This window comes from Bos grunniens, chromosome 17 (genome assembly GCF_055505025.1).
Source record: "Bos grunniens cultivar Pamir isolate PY7600 chromosome 17, Bosgru_T2T1.0, whole genome shotgun sequence".
In the NCBI taxonomy this organism is placed as follows: Eukaryota; Metazoa; Chordata; class Mammalia; order Artiodactyla; family Bovidae; genus Bos; species Bos grunniens.
This window is the reverse complement of record NC_141181.1, coordinates 71,185,687-71,207,702: the sequence shown is the minus strand read 5'-3', so window position 1 is coordinate 71,207,702 and position 22,016 is coordinate 71,185,687. Positions and strand designations below refer to the sequence as shown.

The 22,016-nt window shown below is 51.0% G+C and overlaps 1 protein-coding gene and 1 long non-coding RNA gene across 20 annotated transcripts in view; both read right to left on the bottom strand.

The window, feature by feature from the left end:
* LOC147355818 (immunoglobulin lambda-1 light chain-like) overlaps positions 1 to 22,016 on the bottom strand; it is a 340,682-nt gene that overhangs the window by 188,396 nt on the left and 130,270 nt on the right. For 2 of the 19 annotated variants that reach the window (XM_086348952.1, XM_086348965.1), the window contains exons 1-2: positions 15,739 to 15,847; positions 15,326 to 15,629 (exon numbers count right to left, since the gene is read on the bottom strand). The exons of 15 other annotated variants lie outside the window; for them this stretch is intronic. In XM_086348952.1, the coding sequence (XP_086205078.1) occupies positions 15,326 to 15,629; positions 15,739 to 15,793 (359 nt within the window). In that variant the 5' untranslated portion in view covers positions 15,794 to 15,847. Of the gene's footprint in view, positions 1 to 2,134; positions 2,439 to 2,547; positions 4,525 to 15,325; positions 15,630 to 15,738; positions 15,848 to 22,016 lie in introns of those variants that run through there. 2 more of the 19 variants (XM_086348961.1, XM_086348975.1) reach the window with 1 other exon arrangement.
* Positions 8,793 to 9,251, bottom strand: LOC147355823 (uncharacterized). Its single transcript, XR_015144814.1, has 2 exons — positions 9,139 to 9,251; positions 8,793 to 9,029 (listed from the first exon to the last, which is right to left on the bottom strand). It is a non-coding gene; the product is annotated as an uncharacterized LOC147355823 (long non-coding RNA).

The following is a 22,016-nucleotide window of genomic DNA, read 5'->3' as shown; positions in this document are numbered from 1 at the left end:
CCCTGGAGGAAGCCCCTGCCGAGACCACACACATCCCTGCTCAGGGGACTCTTCAGCCAGAGTGGACACACTGCTGAGTCCCCCCAAGGGCTCAGGCCCCGCCCCAGCCCAGCTCCTGAACTGAGAGTGCTCCCTGAGCAGCTGTGCCTGGACTCCAGGGCAGTCCTACATAGCCACCTGCTGGTAATATGTGGGAAATAAAAAGCAAAACTAAACAAAAATAACCTCTAGAATTGAGGTAAAATGCACACTTTTCTACGATGATGGTGGGTCTAGTAGAGAAAACAAGTAGGAAGATTAATTTCCTTAGAAAAAGATGGAAATTTTACTATGGAATTACTCCACAAAAAGACATAACATGTATTTAGTCACCTGAAATATGTAACAAACTTGAGCCACTACATTGTTCTAATTGATTTGCATTGTATGAATGTCTTTTTAAAAACCTTACAAAAGATGTATATTTCCTAGTTCTTTAAGAATTTGTTAAAACTTGTACAGATACCTGATAAAATATATAAGAGGAAAAATTACAAACCACTAACATTAAATATTGATCAAAATCTTGTAATCAGAAAGTTAACAAAAAATTCCAATACCAAATTTAAAAAGTTGAAACTGATACCAAACGTTGTTTTTTCCCATCTACAAGCTACCTTTTATATTAAGATGTATTAAAAAATAAATTTAGAACCAATAACAAAATGAATGTAAAAATAGAAACACCTAGACACAATTGTAGTATTGCTAGTCCATACTCATTTACATACATGTAATTTCATGCAGGAGGACTTAATGTTTCCATTAATTGGGAAAATTAAGGGACAAAAATAATGCTAATCAATGTAAAGTGAAATTATGGTTTTGTAATCAGATTAGATGTTCTGGTACATTAGCTGTTTAATAAAATTCATACAGTTATTTTCTTTTCTCAACAGGTGTTTACGAGATTCATCTCATATCAAACGAAATGTTCATACTAAATCCTTTTCCTATTATTCCAATGCATGGATGATTATGTAGTGGAAAATAGGAAAATAGGTGACGAGAGGAACTGGTAAAGGACAGAACCATCAGCACCACCCTTGAAGGAGGGTGAGAAGCTGACAGGAAGCATGGGTGCCCCACGCCCTGTGTCCAGATGCCAGGAGCAAAAGGCAGGGCAAAGGCCTCCAAACCCACATCCCGTCACTTTCCCTAAAGGACAGTCTAGGTTCAGGAGTGAGGACACGAAGGGAGGGGTCCAGGTCGTGGAGGAGGGCCCCCAGGACCCTGCTCTTGAGGCGAAGTTGTTGACATGGAGAAAGTCCCTCCCCTGGGTCTCTTGTCCTCTGTCCAGGTATCACTGTAGGTCAAGTTTACTGACATTTTTGTTGTGTAATTTCCCATCCATTCTACCTGGACCTCAGGTCTAGGCACTGCCCCCCCGGATAGAGAAGCGGAAGTAAGAGGCAAGACTGTTGCTCACAGCTGACAGCTCTCATGTCCCCTGGGGCCCAGGCGCAGGAAAGTCACTCTCCAGGGAGCACCCTGCTTCCCATGTGGGCAAAGGCCAGTGGAGGAGGTTCCCAGGCTGCCTGGCCAGGACCCTGGAGCCCTGGGTGAGCCTGAGAGGCTGTCACAGGAAAGGCGGGAGCAGCATCCTGGGCCTCAGCTCAGCCCAGTGATGGCCAAGGAGCCTGAACGCCAGGCTTGAGGCCAGGGAACCAAGCAGGGACCCCCTGCGTCCACTACTAGCCTCAGAGAGAAGGAGAGCTGCTGGGACCAGGACACATACTGGATGCTCTGATGAGTCCAGAGTCAGACAGAACTGTACTGTGTTCCTCTGGTTCTGACCTGACCCATCATGGACTCTGACCCCAGGGCACCTGGCCCTGGTACTGGGGATTTCTGCTCAAGTTGAGAAAATCAGACAATGTTTTGCTGCAAAGGAAAGCTGGAGAAGGGGTGAATTAAGAAAGATGTGAACAGATTTTTCTGGACCAAGTTCCGTGGTATGACTGAGCACAGTTTTAGGCCAAACATCAAATGAAGTGGCTGCCTTTGCAGAGGATGTTTCTGCCCCCAGAGCCCCGACTGTGAGAGGAGAGCAGGTTTTTGTCGCACTTCCCTCCTGGCCTGGAGCACTGTGGGAGTATTAAGACTGAGGTCAGCAGACGCACAGTAATAATCAGCCTCGTCCTCAGCCTGGAGCGAAGCGATGGTCAGGGTGCCTGTGTTGCCGGACTTGGTGCCAGAGAATCGGTCGGGGACCCCCGAGGGTCGTTGGTTACTAATATAGATCAGGGTTCTGGGGGCCGATCCTTGGAGCTGTTGGTACCAGCTCACACCCAAAATCCCGATGTTGTTGCTGCTTCCGGTGCAGGAGATGGTGACCGTCTGGCCCAGGGACCCGGACACGGAGGGCGGCTGAGTCAGCACAGCCTGGGCCCAGGATCCTGGAAGGGGGAGAGACAGAGATGGTGACTCTGGGGTCCAGACACGAGAGCAGGGAGCAGGGACCGTGTGTCTTCCCAGGGCCCATCCCCTATCCCCGCATCCAGTCACCTGTGCAGAGAGCGACCAGGGTGAGGAGCAGAGGGGACCAGGCCATGGTGCACACGGTCAGGGCGTCCTGCCTTCTGTGGCCCCACAGCTGAGCAGAGTGTCCCCACAGCGCTCTTTCCCCTCTTCATACCCTGAGAGGGGGCGAGGCCTTTCATGCAAATCACGCCCCTAGCTCTCTGACCCCGCCCAGCTCTCTGCCCCCACCCCTTAGCTCTCTGACCCCCCCAGCTCTCTGACCCCTCCCTGGGCCCCGGGTCAGGTCCCTGTGCTTGAGGAGGGCAGAGTGTGGACTGGGGCGGGGCTCTTGGGGCCCAGGTGTGGGAGGTTCCATCGAGGAGCCCTGAGCAGTGGTTGCCTGACAGGGTCAGGGCCTGGGCCCCACTCTCACCCCACTAACCACCTCAGGAATGGCCCTCGAGCGCCCCCTGCTGTCCAGGCCCAGACACGCTTCCTGTGACCTGGTGACCAGAGCCCTCAGGGGACAGCTCCTGACCTGCTCTGTGCACTGTCCCCGCCTCAGAGCTCGTTCAGGGGCCTCCTCTGTATCCGCTGTGACCTCAGGGACCCCTGTGTGCTCCCCTCAGGCCCCTAAGACTGAGTCTGTCCATGGCTCCCTGGGCTGCTCAGGGTCAGGACTGAGAGGGCTTCTGGGGCACAAGTTCCTCTCGCATCAGGATCAGGTCAGGCAGTGCTGGCCCTGGGGAGGCCCATCCCCTTCTGGGCAGGATAGCGGGTCCCTCCTCTGTGTGTCCCCTCCCTGGTGGCCAGAGCCCTGCTTCCTCTGTGTGTCCCCTCAGCCGTGAGGAGGAGGGGCCTCTTCTCTGTTGAGGTGGGAAGGTGTAGGGGGAGAGGCCGGGGATGTGACTCTGGATCCCTAAATGTCTGGATCTTTACTGTGTGTGAAGCTTTCCACACAGTGGACCCCCATCGCTGTGTCCTCTATTATGAAGTGACCCCTCCTGGGCGTCTCTCCTGCAGGCACAGGGCACAGGCTGCAGGGAGCAGGGCTGTAATACTCATCGCACTTTTTGTTGAGACTCTGAAAGGCCCTGAACAGAGTCTTTTCCCAGGGAGCCTGATATGTGGTGGGTGGTAGGACCACCCATCCCAATCAGTGGGTCCGAGAAGATACAGTTCAGGGAAAGCTTGGCTGGAGAGGAATGGCCCGACTGTAGTCTGTCCTGCACTGCACGAGTGTGTTACACTGTAGGTGTGACTTTGAGACTTTTATAAATATTTATTTATCTGTTTGTCTGGGAGCTGTCTTAGTTGTGGCTTGTGGGATCTAGTTCTCCGACCAGGGATGAAACCAGGCTGACTGCACTGGGAACACGGAGTCTTAGCCACTGGACCACCTGGGAATTCCCTGAGACGGTAAATGTAGGAAAATATGTCAATGGATTAGTGAAAATTCTAAGGCCATTACTTTAAATACGTGCATGAGTTTAATTGAAGGACAATCTATGCTTATTTCAATTTTTCATTGACAAGAGTTCCATATGTGAAATATAATCATCTTTGTAAGTTTATTTTCTTATTAAGAAAATATTAAATAAATGACACAAGGTGAATCTTCTGAAAATTTTTATTAAATGAAGTAAAACTTAATTTTTACACGGATATTTGCATTATTAATTTTGGGGGGTCTGAGTGAAGCAGAGCAGGAACCAGCCTCTTTCTGCCACTTACAGCATCTGCACTGCAGGAGTTTTATTCTGATGAGGAAGGTGTGTGTTAGAACATGGCAGTCTGAGCGGTCAGAGCCGTGGGTGAGTCTCAGATCTGAGATGAGGGGCAGTACATGACAGGTCAGATCTGCTGTTCTCTGGAAGCTCAGAAGTGACCACAGGAGGTTAACCGGAGTTAGACACGGTCCAGTCCGAGCAGCAGTGGCAGCTGCGTGAGGGAGGGCACAGGGCTGCCGTGGGCCTGCAGCACCGGGTAAATGCAGTGTTTTGGGGACAGTAGCAGTTATAATCAGCCTCAGCCTCAGGCTGCAGCCCAGAGATGAACGGGGGCCCTGCATTGGCTGAGGCAGCCTTGGATCCAGAGAAGTGACTGGGGACCCCGGAGCCCTGGGGCTTATCCGAGTCTGACTTGAACATCAGGAGGTCCTGGGGAGGGCTCCCTGGCTTCTGCTGGAAACAGGACATTTGCTAGCCACCAACATAGACCCACTGTTCAGGGTGCAGTCTGGGAGTCTGGCTGATGCTCCCAGAGACGCAGAGGGGGAGGCCGGCTGAGTCAGCACACGCTGGGAGAGGGAACCTGCAGACACAGACACGGGAGATGGGGCAGGAGCTGCAGGAAAGTTCCCAGAGTCTGTGCCCCAGGGGCTGATGAGGCTGGGGACTGAGCCCTGGTGCCCGGGCCCGTCCCTACCTGAGCAGTGAGAGAGGAACAGGAGAGGAGAGGAGTCCAGGCCACGGTGCTCACAGGACCCTGGTCCCCACAGTGGGGCTGGGCTGCCCCAGGCCTCCTGTTCTCCCCCAGCCTCTGCCAGAGGAGGGTTGCCATGCAAATAGGGGTCCACCCAGGGCCTGCCCAGCCCCTCCCTGAGTCCTGCTGCTGGAGCTCAGCTCACAGCCCAGACTCACGGGGTGGAGGGGAGTTCCCTCTTGGGAGGCCCTGGAGGAAGCCCCTGCCGAGACCACACACATTCCTGCTCAGGGGACTCTTCAGCCAGAGTGGACACACTGCTGAGTCCCCCCAGGAGCTCAGCCCCGCCCCCAGCCCAGCTCCTGAACTGAGAGTGCTCTCTGAGCAGCTGTGCCTGGACTCCAGGGCAGTCCTACATAGCCACCTGCTGGTAATATGTGGGAAATAAAAGGCAAAACTAAACAACAACAACAAAAATATGGAGAAGGCAATGGCACCCCACTCCAGTACTCTTGCCTGGAAAATCCCATGGATGGAGGAGCCTGGTAGGCTGCAATCCATGGGGTCACTAAAAGTCAGGCACGACTGAGCGACTTCACTTTCACTTTTCACTTTCCTGCGTTGGAGAAGGAAATGGCAACCCACTCCAGTGTTCTTGCCTGGAGAATCCAGGGACGGGGGAGCCTGGTGGGCTGCCGTATGGGTTGCACAGAGTCGGACACGACTGAAGCGACTTAGCAAACAAAAATAACCTCTAGAATTGAGGTAAAATGCACACTTTTCTACGATGATGGTGGGTCTAGTAGAGAAAACAAGTAGGAAGATTAATTTCCTTAGAAAAAGATGGAAATTTTACTATGGAATTAATCCACAAAAAGACATAATATGTATTTACTCACATGAAATATGTAACAAACTTGAGCCACTACATTGTTCTAATTGATTTGCACTGTATGAATGTCTTTTTAAAAACATTACAAAAGATATATATTTCCTAGTTCTTTAAGAATTAAAGAATTAAGAATTAGTTAAAACTTGTACAGATACCTGATAAAATATATAAGAGGAAAAATTACAAACCACTAACATTAAATATTGATCAAAATCTTGTAATCAGAAAGTTAGCAAAAAATTCCAATACCAAATTTAAAAAGTTGAAACTGATACCAAATGTTATTTTTTTCATCTACATTTTATATTAAGATGTATTAAAAAATAAATTTAGAATCAATAATAAAATGAATGTAAAAATAGAAACACCTAGACACAATTGTAGTATTTCTAGTACATACTCATTTACATACACGTAATTTCGTGCAGGAGGACTTAATGTCTCCATTAATTGGGAAAATTAAGGGACAAAAATAATGCTAATCAATGTAAAGTAAAATTATGGTATTGTATTCAGATTAGATGTTCTGGTACATTAGCTGTTTAATAAAATTCATACGGTTATTTTCTTTTCTCAAGATGTGTTTATGAGATTCATCTCATATCAAATGAAATGTTCGTACTAAATCCTTTTCCTATTATTCCAATGCATGGATGATTGTGTAGGGAAACACAGGAAGATAGGTGACGAGAGGAACTGGTAAAGGACAGAACCATCAGCACCACCCTTGAAGGAGGGTGAGAAGGTGACAGGAAGCATGGATGCCCCATGCCTTGTGCCCAGATGCCAGGAGCGCAAGGCAGGGCAAAGGCCTCCAAACCCACATCCCGTCACTTTCCCTAAAGGACAGTCTTGGTTCAGGAGTGAGGACACCAAGGGAGGTGCCGGGAGCCTGCGTGAGAAGCTCCGCCCATGGCAAAGGTCATGAGGAAGGAGGCTCCACATACACAAAGGCGGGATTGAGCCTCAGGAGTCCCCCTGGAAATTCTCGAGCATCTACCCCCAAAACCAGAGTCTGCCTACTTTCCGCTTTGTGCTCTCACCTACACCTCTGACTTTACAGGGGGCTGTCCCCCACTACCTCTCTCTGGAAAAAGAGTTAACTTATAGCTCCAGTTAATAAAGTTCCTGGGTGTGATAGTGTTTCAACCTACAAACTCCTTTGGAAATCCTCTAGCCTGCCTGAATAGGTTTTTCCGGCCACATGTGATTGTTCAGAGCCTCCCAACTGTGAGAGGCATGAGATGTTCTAAACTGTCTAAATACAGATTCCTTTGAGCAGTTAAAAGATTGATTAGAAATTGTATTGGTGAAGGGTTTTTCACTTGTTGGGCCAATGTTTGCTGCTAAGTTTCCATATCCCTTACCTGCTGTGTCCCTGGCAGTGTATTGATTAATATAATTGGTGTAAGTAGTAGCTTTAATGTTTGTAACCTTGGACCCTTGAGTTAATTCTTTTCTTGTTATAGCCCACTACAACTTTGCCCTATAGGAATGCAACTTTATCTAATGCTTTTGGAGGGTGGTGCCTGACTTTAGAATAATCACTTTTAGAGAAAAATAAGTTTCTTAAAATGTTAACAGGCCTCTTGGCCAGAAGATGATGCAAATCGCCTAAGCTTTTGCATATGATAAGTTTGCAGGAAGAAAGTCTGGCTTACTGCATGACTCTACCCCTTCCCCCATTATCCTCTATGCATAACTTAAGGTATAAATCTACTTTGGAAAATAAAGTGCGGGCCTTGTTCACCGAAACTTGGTCTCTCCATGTCGTTCTTTCTCTCACCTTCTGGCTGAATCATTCAGCCTCTTTTCTCCACTGAATTTCCTCACTGAGCTATCCTTATTTCAGCCTCTTTTCTCCACTGAATTTTCCTGCTGAGCTATCCTTATTCTATTACTCTTTATATTCTTAATTAACATTTAATTAAGCAATTGTTTCCTGATCCTCGCCAATGCCGTCCCCGCTTCGAATTCCCTGGATCCCCCGGGGCTGGACCCTGGCAGGGAGGGGTCCAGGTCGTGGAGGAGGGCCCCCAGGACCCTGCTCTTGAGGCGAAGTTGTTGACATGGAGAAAGTCCCTCCCTTGGGTCTCTTATCCTCTGTCCAGGTATCACTGCAGGTCAAGTTTACTGACATTTTTGTTGTGCAACTTCCCATCCATCCTAGCCTGGACCTCAGGTCTAGGCACTGACCCCCCGGATAGAGAGGCGGAAGTAAGAGGCAAGACTGTTGCTCACAGCTGAGAGTGCTCATGTCCCCTGGGGCCCAGGTGCAGGAAAGTCACTCTCCAGGGAGCACCCTGCTTCCCACGTGGGCAAAGGCCAGTGGAGGAGGTTCGCAGGCTGCCTGGCCAGGAGCCTGGAGCCCTGGGTGAGCCTGAGAGGCTGTCACAGGAAAGGCAGGAGCAGCATCCTGGGCCGCAGCTCAGCCCAGTGATGGCCAAGGAGCCTGAACACCAGTCTTGAGGCCAGGGAACCAAGCAGGGACCCCTCTGCGTCCACTACTAGCCTCAGAGAGAAGGAGAGCTGCTGGGACCAGGACACATACTTTATGCACTGATGCACCCAGAGTCAGACAGAACTGTACTGCGTTCCTCTGGTTCTGACCTGACCCATCATGGACTCTGACCCCAGGGCACCTGGCCCTGGCACTGGGGACTTCTGCTCAATTTGAGAAAATCAGACAATGTTTTGCTGCAAAGGAAAGCTGGAAAAGAGGTGAATTAACAAAGATGTGAACAGATTTTTCTGGACCAAGTTCCATGGTATGACTGAGCACAGTCTTAGGCCAAACAAAAAATGAAGCGGCTGCCTTTGCACAGGATGTTTCTGCCCGCAGAGCCCCGACTCTGAGAGGCAGCAGGTTTTTGTCTCACTTCCCCCCTGGCCTGAAGCCCTGTGGGACCACCGCTACTACTGTCATAAGCTGCACAGTAATAATCCGCCTCGTCCTCAGCCTGGAGCGAGCTGATGGTCAGAGTCGCTGTGTTGCCAGACCTGGAGCCGGAGAATCGGTCGGGGACCCCCGAGGCTCGACTGGTCGCACCATAGATGAGCATTCTGGGGGCCGATCCTGGGATCTGTTGGTACCAGGTACCATAACCATGCCCAATGTTGCTGCTGCTTCCAGAGCAGGAGATGGACACCCTCTGGCCCAGGGACCCGGAAACAGAGGGCTGCTGAGTCAGCACAGCCTGGGCCCAGGATCCTGGAAGGGGGAGAGACAGACATGGTGACTCGGGGGTCCAGACATGAGAGCAGGGAGCAGGGCCTGTGAGTCTTCCCAGGGCCCTTCCCCTGTCCCCACATCCAGTCACCTGTGCAGAGAGCGACCAGGCTGAGGAGCAGAGGGGACCAGGCCATGGTGGACATGTCAGGGTGTCCTGCCTTCTGTGGCCCCACAGCTTAGCAGAGTGTCCCCACAGGGCTCCTTCCCCTCTTCATTCCTTGAGAAGGGGAGGGGCCTTTCATGCAAATGACCGTGCTCCCCTCCAACCCCCAGAATGCTCTGATCACCTCTGGGACCTGGGTCAGCTTCCTGTGCCTGAGGGAGATTAGTGTGTGATCTGGGTCAGGGATGCGTGGGGCTTGGGGGTGGGATGTCACCGCTGGGAACTGCCGAGGACCAGCCCCGGCTGATCCAGGGTATTCAAAGGAGAGACGGCGTAGGCAAGGATCAGAATACAATAGCTTCAATTAGATATTAATTAAAGATATAAAGAGTAATAGAATAAGGATAGCTCAGTAGGAAAATTCAGTGGAGAAAAGAGGCTGAGTAGCTTGGTTTACGCGGGAGACCAATAAAACTTCAAGACAAGAAGTTTGCACCACTTACGTAGGCCGCAGGCGTCCTTCCGTTCTCCCGAAGGAGAGGAGACACTGAGGCCTCCCCGGTCGGATCTTAGAAGCCCAGGCATAATTAGTAAGCATGGTGGGTTCCGCGCTCCAGATGAAGACTCAGCCAGAGTGAGAGAGAGAGCGACATGGGGAGACCAGTATTTCGAGAAACTGATCCCAATTCTTTATTTTCCATGGTCTACTTTTATACACTGAGATGTTATGCAAAAGTCACGCGGGGTCAGCAGTCCTGACTTTTATCAAAGTCAGGTGCTTCACACAAATGTATACAGAGGTCTTAGGGGTGTTACATCATCTTCTGGCCAGGGGGGCCTGCTGACAATTTACGACCCTCTCCTTGTGACAGCGGTCAGTCAATCAGGACACTTATTTCTCCAGGGCTGATTATTCTCAAAACAGACGCCACCCAAATAAAGTTACATTCCTACAGGGTGAGGGTGTAGTGGGTTTTAGTTAAGGAAAGAATTTACTTAGCCTAAGGTCTAACGTGATTAATATCAAAGGTTAATACTTATTTCTTCTATATATTCATTAATGTGTGTAAGGGCAGGGGATGTGGAGACTTAGCAACAAACATTGGCTCAACAAATGAAAAACCCTTCACCAATACAATTTCTAATCAGCCCATTATACTTATACTAATAGTTTTCTAACTTTTCTAAGGAACCTGTTTTTAGAAGGTTTAAAGCATCTCGTGCCTCTCACGGTTGGGAGGCTGTGAGCAATCACATGTGGCCGGACAAGCCTGTCAGGCAGGCTAGAGAACCTTCAGAGGAGTTTGTAGGTTAAAACAGTCTTATCACGCCCAGGAATTATTATTAACTGGAGCTCTAGGTTAACTCCTTCTCCCAAAGAGGTCGTGGGGGACAGCCCCCCGTAAAGTCAGAGGTGTAGGTAAGAGCACAAAGTAGTAAAGTAGGCAGGCTCTGGTTATGGGGGTAGACGCTCGAGGATTTCCAGGGGGACTCCTGAGGCTCGATCCCGCCTTTGCGTATGTCGAGCCTCCTTCCTCATGACCTTTGCCATGGGCGGAGTACCTCACTCTGGCCCCCAACAGGGAACCCTGAGCAGAAAGCATCAGGAAGTTCCAGGGGGCTGGCTGAGCTCTCACCGCCACCCGCGCCCCCCGCCCCCAACCCCAACACTCAGGAAAGGCCTTGGAACGCCCCCTGGTGTCCTGGCCAAACACACATCCTGACCTGGTGATCAGAGCTCTTAGAGTCAACTTCCCCAAAACTGGTCTTGAAATTATACTTTCAGGATGTGTTTGGTTGGAAAACAGCAGCCAACTGTAGCTTACCCTGTAGTGCATGTGAGTGTTACACAGTGGATGTGTGATTCTGAGATTTTCAATGGACCAAAATGTGATCATGGAGTAGTAAAAATCTAAGGTCCTCACTTAAAATAGATGCCTAAATTTCACTGAAGAAAATGTTGTTGTTAATTCACTAAGCTGTGTCCAACTCTGGCTAAGTTTTAATTCTGCATTCCCATGGCAGTATTTCTAAAACATAATTTTCCTTGTAGCCTCTGTTCTTTAAATAAGATAATCTTAAAGACTTTCTGACACGTGTGGCATCTCCACTGGGGGATTTTATGTCTTAGCAGGACGTTCTCTCAGTGAAACAGGGCAGCCTGAGTTATCAGAGCCATGGGTCAGTCTCAGATCTGAGATGTGACAAAGGACATGACAAGGCAGATCAGCTCTTCTCAGGAACCTCAGACGGGACCATAGACATGGTCAGACAGAGCAGCAGTCACGGCCCCGGGGGCAGAGCCCACAGGGTCTGCTTTCCCAGCCCAGGGCCCCAGCAGCTTCTCCCGGGCTCACTGTGCATAAAGTCAGTCCCACAGCAGCTGAGCACAGACACTCCGCAGCCAGGAATCATCTCCAGGTCTCAGGACCAGGGCTCTCTCCCCTCCTGATTCCTCACTCGAGGGGCGCACAGGACGGAGTGTGAGGTTTCAGGGAATAAATCGGCTACTAGAGGGGTTCTTGGATCCCCTGGGAAACAAGGGGAACCTGGGGAGGAACAGGGAAGGGACGAGTAGGGGTCACACCTGAGAGCTAGAGACCCAAGACTTCTTGGAAAGGAAGGGTTAGAGAGGTTCAAGGAAGGGCCGAGGAAGTTAGTGTAAATTTCAGAAAGACTTGGAAACATGTCCATGATCTTCCGACAGAGTGAACTTGGTCATGACCATGGAGATCAACAGTGTAGGTCTGTAGAAAGACAGGGGCCCAGGATTGGGAGGAAAGTCATGAATGAGGGGAGCGGGAGGGAAGCATGGAGTGGGCTCTGGGGGCTCCCCCAGTCCTCTGTTTCTGGGAAGAGGGTGGGGACTGATGACGACCTGACCCCTTCACCCTGCAATTCTGGGTGCTCGGCCCCCGTGTGCAGCTTCACTCCCAGGAGGAGGCATAGAGGCCACGGCGCTGAGTCTGTCCCCTGAGAGGAAGCACCTGCTGTCACGTCCAACTCAGGCTGCTGAGCCTGGGAGCAGGGCCAGCTCAGGGGACCAGGTCGGTCTGTTGCTATTGCTGCTGCTGCTAAGTTGCTTCAGTCATGTCAGACTCTGTGTGACCCCACAGATGGCAGCCCACAAGGCTCCTCCATCCCTGGGACTCTCCAGGCAAGAACGCTGGAGTGGATTGCCATTTCCTTCTCCGGTGCATGCACGCATGCATGCTAAGTCGCTTCGGTCATGCCGGATTCTGTGTGACCCCATGGGCAGGCTCCTCTGCCCATGGGATTCTCTAGGCAAGAATACTGGGGTGGGTTGCCATTTCCTTCTCCTAAGTCTTCCTCTCTTGCCCCAGTAATCCAGCCTTTCCCACACCTGAGCCTGTCTTTAGAATACTCTCTGTCTTCTCAGGGAACCCTGTGTCCATCTGTGAGGTGCTATCCGTCCTCCAGCCCTGAGCCGAGCAGGAAATCCCGGAGCCTGCGTCTGCTGTGAAGGGTAAGGGGTGGCCCTTGAAGCACACTTTTAAACTGTCTCTAGTCCCAGCGGTGGGAAGACCAGGATGGGAGGTGGGCAGTGGCATGCAGAGCCACATGGGCAGGCTTAGGGTAACAGCGTCCTGTGCTGTAAACAGCCATGACAACGTGGAGTACCTTCAATAGAACTGCGGATTTCACGGGGAAAGGTCACCATCTCATCATGCAATGGTGATAGCTGGCAAGTTCAGTTACAACAAAGTTGGGACGCATGTCCAATCATCAGAAATAGAAAAACATGGTGTGTGAAGAGGTAGGTGTGGTGACCACTGTGGACCTTGTAAAACTCCCTTCCCTGTGGTTCTGGGTGGAGCCGATGGACCCGGGATGGAGGAGGGGTGTGGAGGCAACGAGGAGGAGAAGGAGCTCAGACACCTCAAGTTCACGTGTGTGAAGAGACGGGAAAGTCTTGTTCATTCTTGTTTCTTTGACATAAAAATGTAAATACTATTCTTATTTGTATTCATGTTAGATTGCTGCTAAAGTAGCTGTTTAATAAAATTCACATGATTTTTGTCAGAGGTGTTTGAGAACCTCAGCTCATAGAGGTGAAAAATATACATGCCTACTGAATTCTTTTCTTATTATAGGAACATATTGATGACAGTTTGGCTGAACTTCTGATTTCATATATTTCACGTTACAAGTGTTAACATAAAGTATTAATAAAATGGGAAGGAACGAGTAAGGGAGCCACAAAAACCGACACAACATCACTTTCCGTTGTTCAATTCAAAATGTTGAAATTGCCAAATAACCCAACAGGGAACATGTTTAAATGACACCGATGGTGACAGAGGGTCCTTGCCTGCATCCCTCTTCCACGGGGAACACCCGGGCGTTCTGTGGGCAATGGCGCAGCCTCTGCAGGGGTCTCTCATCCCCTGTCCAGGTATCCCCGGAGGTCGAGGTTCCTGAAGGAAGTTCATTTTTGTTGTGTGACCGTCCCTCTGTCCTTGGTTGGATGTCAGGTCTGGGCACTGGCCCTACGACAGAGCAGCAGGAACTGAGAGGCAAGCCTGTGGCTCTGAGCTGAGAGCTGCTGTGTCCCCTGGGAGCCCAGGTTCAGGACGTCACCCTCCAGTGAGGACCCTCCTGCCCACGTGGGCAAGAGCCAACACAGGAGGTGCCAGCCTGCCTGGCCAGGACCCTGATCTCTCCGGACCAGGCCCACAGCGCCCCCTGCTGGACTCAGACCTCCTCCTCCCCCACTTCACACCACAGCCTCCTGGAAGGGCTTTCTCACACCTGCAGCTGGGTCTTCCTGATGTCACCGCCCAGGGCAGTAGGATGAGTCGCCTTCATCTAGTTTGGGCCTGGTCATTGATTTTTCCAGTACCTAATGAGAGATCCAACCAGTCCATCCTAAAGGAGACCAGTCCTGGGTGTGCATTGGAATGAATGATGCTGAAGCTGAAACTCCAATACTTTGGCCACCTCAGGCGAAGCACTGATTCATTGGAAAAGACCCTGATGCTGGGAGGGATTGGGGGCAGGGAGAGAAGGGGACGACAGAGGATGAGATGGCTGGATGGCATCACCTACTAGATGCACATGTGTTTGGGTGGACTCTGGGAGTTGGTGATGGACAGGGAGGCCTGGCGTGATGCGATCATGGGGTCGCAAAGAGTCGGACACGACTAAGTGACTGAACTGAACTGAACTGAACTGAATGACCTCAGACCCCTGAATGGTATGCTGATACACTTAAGAATTTCAGGATTCCCTGATGTCTGAGTTTGCTCCGTCGAGCTCGTGGGTTCACTGCCATAACACAACCACCCGAACCTGAATTTCCAGGGTTCAAAAACCCAGCATTCCCAGGGGGTTGTGCCTGGTCATGATTCTGTCTGAGTTTCCTTCCCAGGTTGATAGGTAGTCAAGGTTGAATTTGCAAGGCCTCCCGGAGCCTTCCCAGCTGACTACATGGCTCTGTTCTTATTTCTCTCTTTGCAAAGAGAATAGGGAGGCTCTCAGGTACAACAAATCTCTTCTTGGTCACTTCCAGGGGTTCTCATTTACCCTTCATCATGGTTCTCATAGTACTTCTTATTGACTCAGATATATAAAGATGTTTTTAGTCTAATTTTATAATCTTTCTATAATAAATGTTTGATATAAAAGATTATGCTTATAAATGGGAATCTCATCCTTGTCTGGGCTCCTGTTTCATCTCTGGTTGAGAAACCCTTATGACCGTTACCTGATCTTCATTGGACATGGTGAGAGGCGGTCACAGGAAAGGCAGGAGCAGCAGCCTGGGCCTCAGCTCAGCCCAGGGCCGGCCAAGGAGCTAAACGTCCTGAATCAGACACAGCTGGACACTGTCTCTCTGGTTCTGACATGACCGTCATGGACTCTGTCCGCCAGGACCTGCCTCTGGCATTCAGGTCCTTCTGCTGAACTTCAGATATTCATATAAAATACGGTTGCCGAAAGCAAAGCCTTGGTGAGGGGTCAGAATGAAGAAGAACTGAAAGGGTTTCCCAGACCAATTTCCTGGTGTGGGGCTCAGACCCCCGTTTTAAATGAAACAAACAACAGAAGTGTCTGCAGTGGCAGAAGATGCTTCAGCCCAGGGAGGCCCGTGACTTGAGGGAGGGCAGGTTTTTGTCTCACTTCCCCCCTGGCCTGGAGCACTGTGGCATTACTACTACTATCCTCAGCAGATGCACAGAAATAATCTGCCTCGTCCTCAGCCTGGAGCGAGCTGATGGTCAGGGTGGCTGTGTTCCCAGACCTGGAGCCGGAGAATCGGTCGGGGACCCCCGAGGCTCGACTGGTCGAACCATAGATGAGGGTTCTGGGGGCCGATCCTGGGATCTGTTGGTACCAGCTCACATATCCATTTCCAACATTGCTGCTGCTTCCAGAGCAGGTGATGGAGACACTCTGGCCCAGGGACCCGGACACGGATGATGGCTGAGTCAGCACAGCCTGGGCCCAGGATGCTGGAAGGGCGAGAGACAGAGATGATGACTCGGGGGTCAAGACATGAGAGCAGGGAGCAGGGCCCTTGTGTCTTCCCCGGGCCCTTCCCCTGTCCCCCCATCCAGTCACCTGTGCAGAGAGCGACCAGCGTGAGGAGCAGAGGGGACCAGGCCATGGTGGACATGTCAGGGCGTCCTGCCGTCTGTGGCCCCACAGCAGAACAGAGCGTCCCCACACCGCTCCTTCCCCTCTTCATACCCTGAGAGGGGGCGGGGCCTTTCATGCAAATGACCGTCCTCCCGTCCAACCCCTACAATGCGCTGATCACCCCTGGACCTGGGTCAGCTTCCTGTGCCTGAGGGAGACCAGTGTGTGATCTGGGGAAGGGATGCGTGGGGCTTGGGGGTGGGATGTCACAGCTGGGAACCCTGAGCAGAAAGCATCAGGAAGTACCTGGGGGCTGGTCTCTGCTCTCACCCCTCCAGACACTCAGGAAAGGCCTTGGAACGCCCCCTGGTGTCCTGGCCAAACATCCATCCTGACCTGGTGATAGAGCTCTTAGAGTCAACATTCCCAAAACTGGTCTTGAAATTATACCTTCAGGGTGTGTTTGGTTGGAAAACAGCAGCCAACTGTAGCTTACCCTATAGTGCATGTGAGTGTTACACAGTGGATGTGTGATTTTGAGATTTTCAATGAACCAAAATGTGATCGTGGAGTAGTGAAAATCTAAGGGCCTCACTTAAAATAGATGCCTAAATTTAACTGAAGCAAATGTTGTGGTTCAGTCCGACAAAGTTGTGTCCGTCTCTGGCTCTATTTGAATTTTTATTGCCATGGTACTATTTCTAAAACATAATTTTCCTTTTAGATTCTGTTCTTTAAATAAGATCATTTTAAAGACTCTGTGACATATATGGCATCTGTGAAACAGGGCAGGCTGAGTTATCAGAGCCATGGGTCAGTCTCAGATCTGAGATGAGGGACAGGACATGACAAGACAGATCAGTTGTTCTCAGGAATCTCAGACGTGATCATGGGGATCAAACCTGACTTAGGTGTGGTCCAGACAGAGCAGCAGTCACGGCCCCGGGGGCAGAGCCCCAGGACAGGGTCTGCTTTCCCAGCCCAGGGCCCCAGAAGCTTCTCCCGGGCTCACTGTGCATAAAGTCAGTCCCACAGCAGCTGAGGACAGACACTCCTCAGCCAGGAATCATTTCCCATGTCTCAGGACAGGGTTTCTCTCCCCTCCTGATTCCTCACTCGATGGGCACACGGGACAGAGTGTGAACGTTCACGGGATAAATCAGCTGCTGGGTGGGCATCACTGGGTCCCCTGGGAAATGAGGGGGAACCAGGGGTGGAACAGGGAGGGGTCGAGCTGGGGTCAAACCTGAGAGCCGGAAACCTGAGGCTTCTCGGGAAGCAAGGGTTAGAGATGTTCAAGGAGGGGAATGAGGAAGTGAGTGTTTCAGGAAGATCTGGAAACTCGTTCATGACTTTCTAAGAGCATGAGCTTGGTCATCACTGTGGAGGCCAACAGTGTATGTTGTAGAAAGAGCGAGGCCCAGAATTGGGAGGAAAGTCACGAATGAGGAGAGCGGGAGGGCAGGCTCTGAGCAAAGAGATGAGGAGGAGCGGGCGCAGGCTGAGGAGAGCTGGAGGGGTTCACCGGGTGGGCTCTAGGGGCTCCTTCCCTCCTCTCTTTCTGGGAAGAGGGTGGGGACTGATGACCACCTGACCCCTTCACCCTCCAACTCTGGATGCTCGGCCCCGGGTGCAGCTTCAGTCCCAGGAGGAGGCCTGGGGGCCGCGGCTCTGAGTCTGTCCCCTGAGAGGAACCACCTGCTCTCACATCCAACTCAGTCCACTGAGCCCGGGTGCAGGGCCAGCTCAGGGGACCATGGGGGTGCGTTGAGGGGCTGCCAGTTCTGAGCAGGTGCACAGCGCCCCCTGGTGACGCACCCGGGGAACGTTCTCGGCGGTGAGAGTGGGAGCAAGGTGCCGCTCAGTTACTTGGTTCTCAATCCTGTCTGACTCCTTTGCGGCCCCGTGGACTCTAGCCCACCAGGCTCATCTGTCCATGGGATTCTCCAGGCAAGAACACTGGAGAGGGTTGCCGTTTCTTGCTCCAGAGGATCTTCCCACCCCAGGGACAGAACCCACTTCTCTTATGTCCCTTGCGTTGGCACCGGGTTCTTTACCTCGAGCGACACCTGGGAAGCCTTATGAGAGGAAGCAGGGGCGCTCTTTTTTCCTGTCACCAAACACTCTGTCAATAAACAAATGAATGAATTGAATAGCAATAAGTATTACACGTCCTTGATAGTGTGCAGATACTTCTTTTTTATTTCTCCTATTGTATTTTCAGGTGATTCTGACTACTTTTTCTCTTTTTCCTACATTTATCTCCTTTTCCTTAGGACCCAACAGTGTTTGTACTTGCTCATCAAATAGATTTGATGATTTGTCCCTAAAAACATCTGTCACCTGATTTCATCATCTCAGGCATCTCACCAGTGATGTCTATGCCGTCTCACTTCCCTTCACTATTTAGTTTCCTGGTTCTTGATAGAAGTGACGATTTTTACTGGATACTGGATTCTGTGGAAATTGCTTGTAGAAACTCTGGGTTCCATTTCCTTTTCCTTTAACAGAAAATGCTTCTGTGGTGGAAGCTCAGGGATGTGCGTTCACTGCCCAGTGACCCAGCAAGGGCGCACTGACTCCCCTGCTCCGTGCTGCCGACTCCGACCTGGGAGCCGGGGGCAATTGCTATGAGCAGCTCCTTCATCCAGGGGCGTGTGACCACCCCTTGTGTGCCGCTGGCCTAGGGAGGGGAGTCAAGCTGAGTGGTCAGCTGTGCTGCAGTCAGGGGACACTCATTTCTGCTGGGTTCCGTGGTCTCAGGGACTCCAGGAAGGGAGGGGCAAACACCTTGCCCTGGGAGCCCCATGGCTGTGGCGGAAGCAGGTTTTTGTCTCCTTCTCTCTGGCCTGAAGCACTGTGCAAACTTTCAAGCCATCAGCCCATGAGAAACAGTAATAATCAGTATCATTCAGCATGAACTGAGGTGGTCAGAGAGGCTGAGTTGCCAGAGTTGGAGCCAGAGAATCAATCTGGGACCCCTGAGGGTCGTTTGCTATTTTCATATGTCAGGAGTCTAGGGGCCTTTCCTGGGAGCTGTTGGTACCAGCTCACATAAAGACCCCCAGTGTTGCTGCTCCTTCCAGTGAAGGAGAGGGTAACCCTCTGACCCAAAGTCCCGAACATGGAGGGCGGCTGAGTCAGCATAGCCTGGGCCCAGGATCCTGGAAGGGGGAGAGACAGACATGGTGACTCTGGGGTCCTGACAGGAGAGCAGGGAGCAGGGCCTGTGAGTCTTCCCAGGGCCCTTCCCCTGTCCCCCCATCCAGTCACCTGTGAAGAGAGCGACCAGGGTGAGGAGCAGAGGGGACCAGGCCATGGTGGACACAGTCAGGGTGTCCTGCCTTCTGTAGCCTCACAGCTGAGCAGAGTGTCCCCACACTGCTCCTTCCCCTCTTCATACCCTGAGAGGTGGAGGGTCCTTTCATGCAAAGGATCCCGTGCATCACACTGACCCTCCCAGGCCCTGCGCCAGGTCTCTATGCCTGACGGTGGCCAGAGAGTTGTCAGGTGTAGGGCTCTGTGGGTCTCAGGAGTGGGAGTCACAGCTGGGAGCCCTGAGCAGAGGCCACCAGGCCTTGTCAAGGAGCTCTGTCGGGGGGCCCAGCTCTGCCTCCCACCACCCAGCTTCAGAAATGGACCCCGAGTGCCCCCCACCCCTTGTCCAGGCCCAGACACACATCCTGTGACCTGGAGAGCAAAGCCCTCAAGGACAGATCCTGCCTCCTGCTCTGTGCACTGTCCCCTCTTTAGCACCAGGCCAGGTGCCCCTTCTGTGTCCCCCCGAGCTCAGGGCCATCATGGGCTCCCCTCAAATCCTCAGGATGAATCTGTCCAGGGCTTCCATGACTGCTCAGGGGTCAGGACCGAGGGGCATCTGAGACACAAATTCCTCTCAGATCAGGATCAGGTCAGGGCAGTGCCGGCCCCGGAGTAGGAAAGTGGGTCTCCTTCTGTGCAGGACAGCAGGGTCCCTCCTCTGTGGGCCTCCTCCCTGGTGGGCAGAGCCCTCCTTCCTCTGTGTGTCCCCTCAGCCCTGAGGAAGAGGGGGCAGTTCTCTGAAGAGAGGGTGAAGGTGTGGAGAGAGGCCTGAGGTGGGACTCAGCATTCCTAAACGCCTGGATCTTTACCATGTGTTTGAACAAAAGAGCCTCTTGATGAAAGCGAAAGAGGAGAGTGAAAAAGTTGGATTAAAACCCAACATTTAGAAAACTAAGGTCATGGCATCTGGTCCCATCACTTCATGGCAAATAGATGGGGAAACAGTGGAAACTGACAGACTTCACGTTTGGGCTCCAAATCACTGCAGATGGTGACTGCAGCCATGAAATTAAAAGATGCTTGCTCCTTGGAAGAAAAGCTATGACCAACCTAGACAGCATATTAAAAAGCAGATACATGACTTTGCCAACAAAGGTCTGTCTAGTCAAAGCTATGGTTTTTCCAGTAGTCATGAAAAAGTTGAGAGTTGGACTATAAAGACAGCTGAGCACCAAAGAAACGATGCTTTTGAACTCTGGTGTTGGAGGAGACTTTTGAGAGTCCCTTGGACTGCAAGGAGATCCAACCAGTCCATCCTAAAGGAAATCAGTCCTGAATATTCATTGGATGGACTGATACTGAAGCTGAAGCTCCAATACTTTGGCCACCTGATGCAAAGAACTGACTCATTTGAAAAGACCCTGATGCTGGGAAAGATTGAGGAAAGGAGGAAAAGGAGATGACAGAGGATGAGATGGTTGGATGGCATCTCCAACTCAATGGACATGAGTTTGAGTAAACTCTAGGAGTTGGTGATGGACAGGGAAGCCTGGCGTGCTGCAGTCCATGGGGTCGCAAAGAGTCGGACATGACTGAGCTACTGAACTGAACAGAACTTACTGTGTGTGAAGCCTTCCACACGCTGGACCCTGTCCCATGGCCTGTCTTATGAAGTGGCCCCTCCTGGGCGTCTCTCCTGCAGGCCCAGGGCACCGGCTGCAGGGAGCAGGCCTGGTGATGCTCCTGGCAGTTTTTATTGAGACTCTGAAGGGCTCTGAGCAGCGTGTGTCCCCAGGGATCCTGATACGTAATAGCTGTTAGGACCAACCATCCCAAATAGCAGGTTAGAGAAGGAAGAGGTCGAAGTGATTGGTTGGAAAAGAACGGTTGACTGTAGCTTGCCCTGCACTGGTGAGGTGTTACACTCTGGGTGTGTGAGATTTTAAACGAACCAAATGTGGTAATGGATTAGTGAAAATCTACAGTCATTCCTTAAAATCTGTGCATGAATTAAACTGACAGAAAATCGACGTTCTCTCTTAATTTTTCACTTACAAGGGTACAGTTCTGGAAAACTAATTATCATCGTAAGTTCTTTTTTTATTAAAAAGTTCTTTTTAAATGACTTCATAGGTATCCTAGGAAATTTTAAATACTATCCAGTAAAAATATTTCTACAAAGATATTTGTATTCCTAACTTGTTTGGACTTTGACTGAGGCAGGGCTAGAACCAGCTCTTTCTGCCACATATTGCCTCTCCACTGGGGAGTGCTTATCTCTGAGCAGCCTGTGAAAACAGGGCAGGCTGAGGTATGGGAGCCATAGGTCAGCTCAGAGCTGACTTGAGGGAACGTGGGTGACAGGTCAGGTCTGCTGACCTCGGACACTCAGAAGTGACGATAGGAAGATAGGCTGAGTTAAAGGAGGTCCAGGTAAGGTAGCAGTGACCGCCCTGGCTGGGAGGCGATGAGTTGGGGTCACACCTGAAGTCTGGAGACCTGAGGCTTCTCTGGTAGGAGGGCTAGAGAGGTTGCAAGGGAGGACAAGGCTGGTCAAGGAAGCCTGGAAACCGACCCATGACCTGATAGAGTGACGTTGGTCTGGAGGAGGAGGTCGCTGGTGAAGGGTTGTAGAGAGGAGCCCAGATTGGGGAGGAAAGTCATGGATCAGAGGGGTGCTCTTAGGAAAGAGCAAGAGAGGAGCAGAAGAGGCTGCAGCGAGTGGGAGCAGTGCAAGGGGTTATTATGAATTCCTAGTGAATTCTTTTCTTATTATATGAACATATTGATGACAGTTTGGCTGAACTTCTGATTTCATATATTTCATGTTACAAGTGTTAACATAAAGTATTAATAAAACGGGAAGGGACGAGTAATGGAGCCACAAAAACTGACACAATATCAGTTTCCATAGTTCACTTCAAAATGTTGAAATTGCCAAATAACCCAACAGGGAACGTGTTTAAATGACACCGATGGTGACAGAGGGTCCTTGCCTG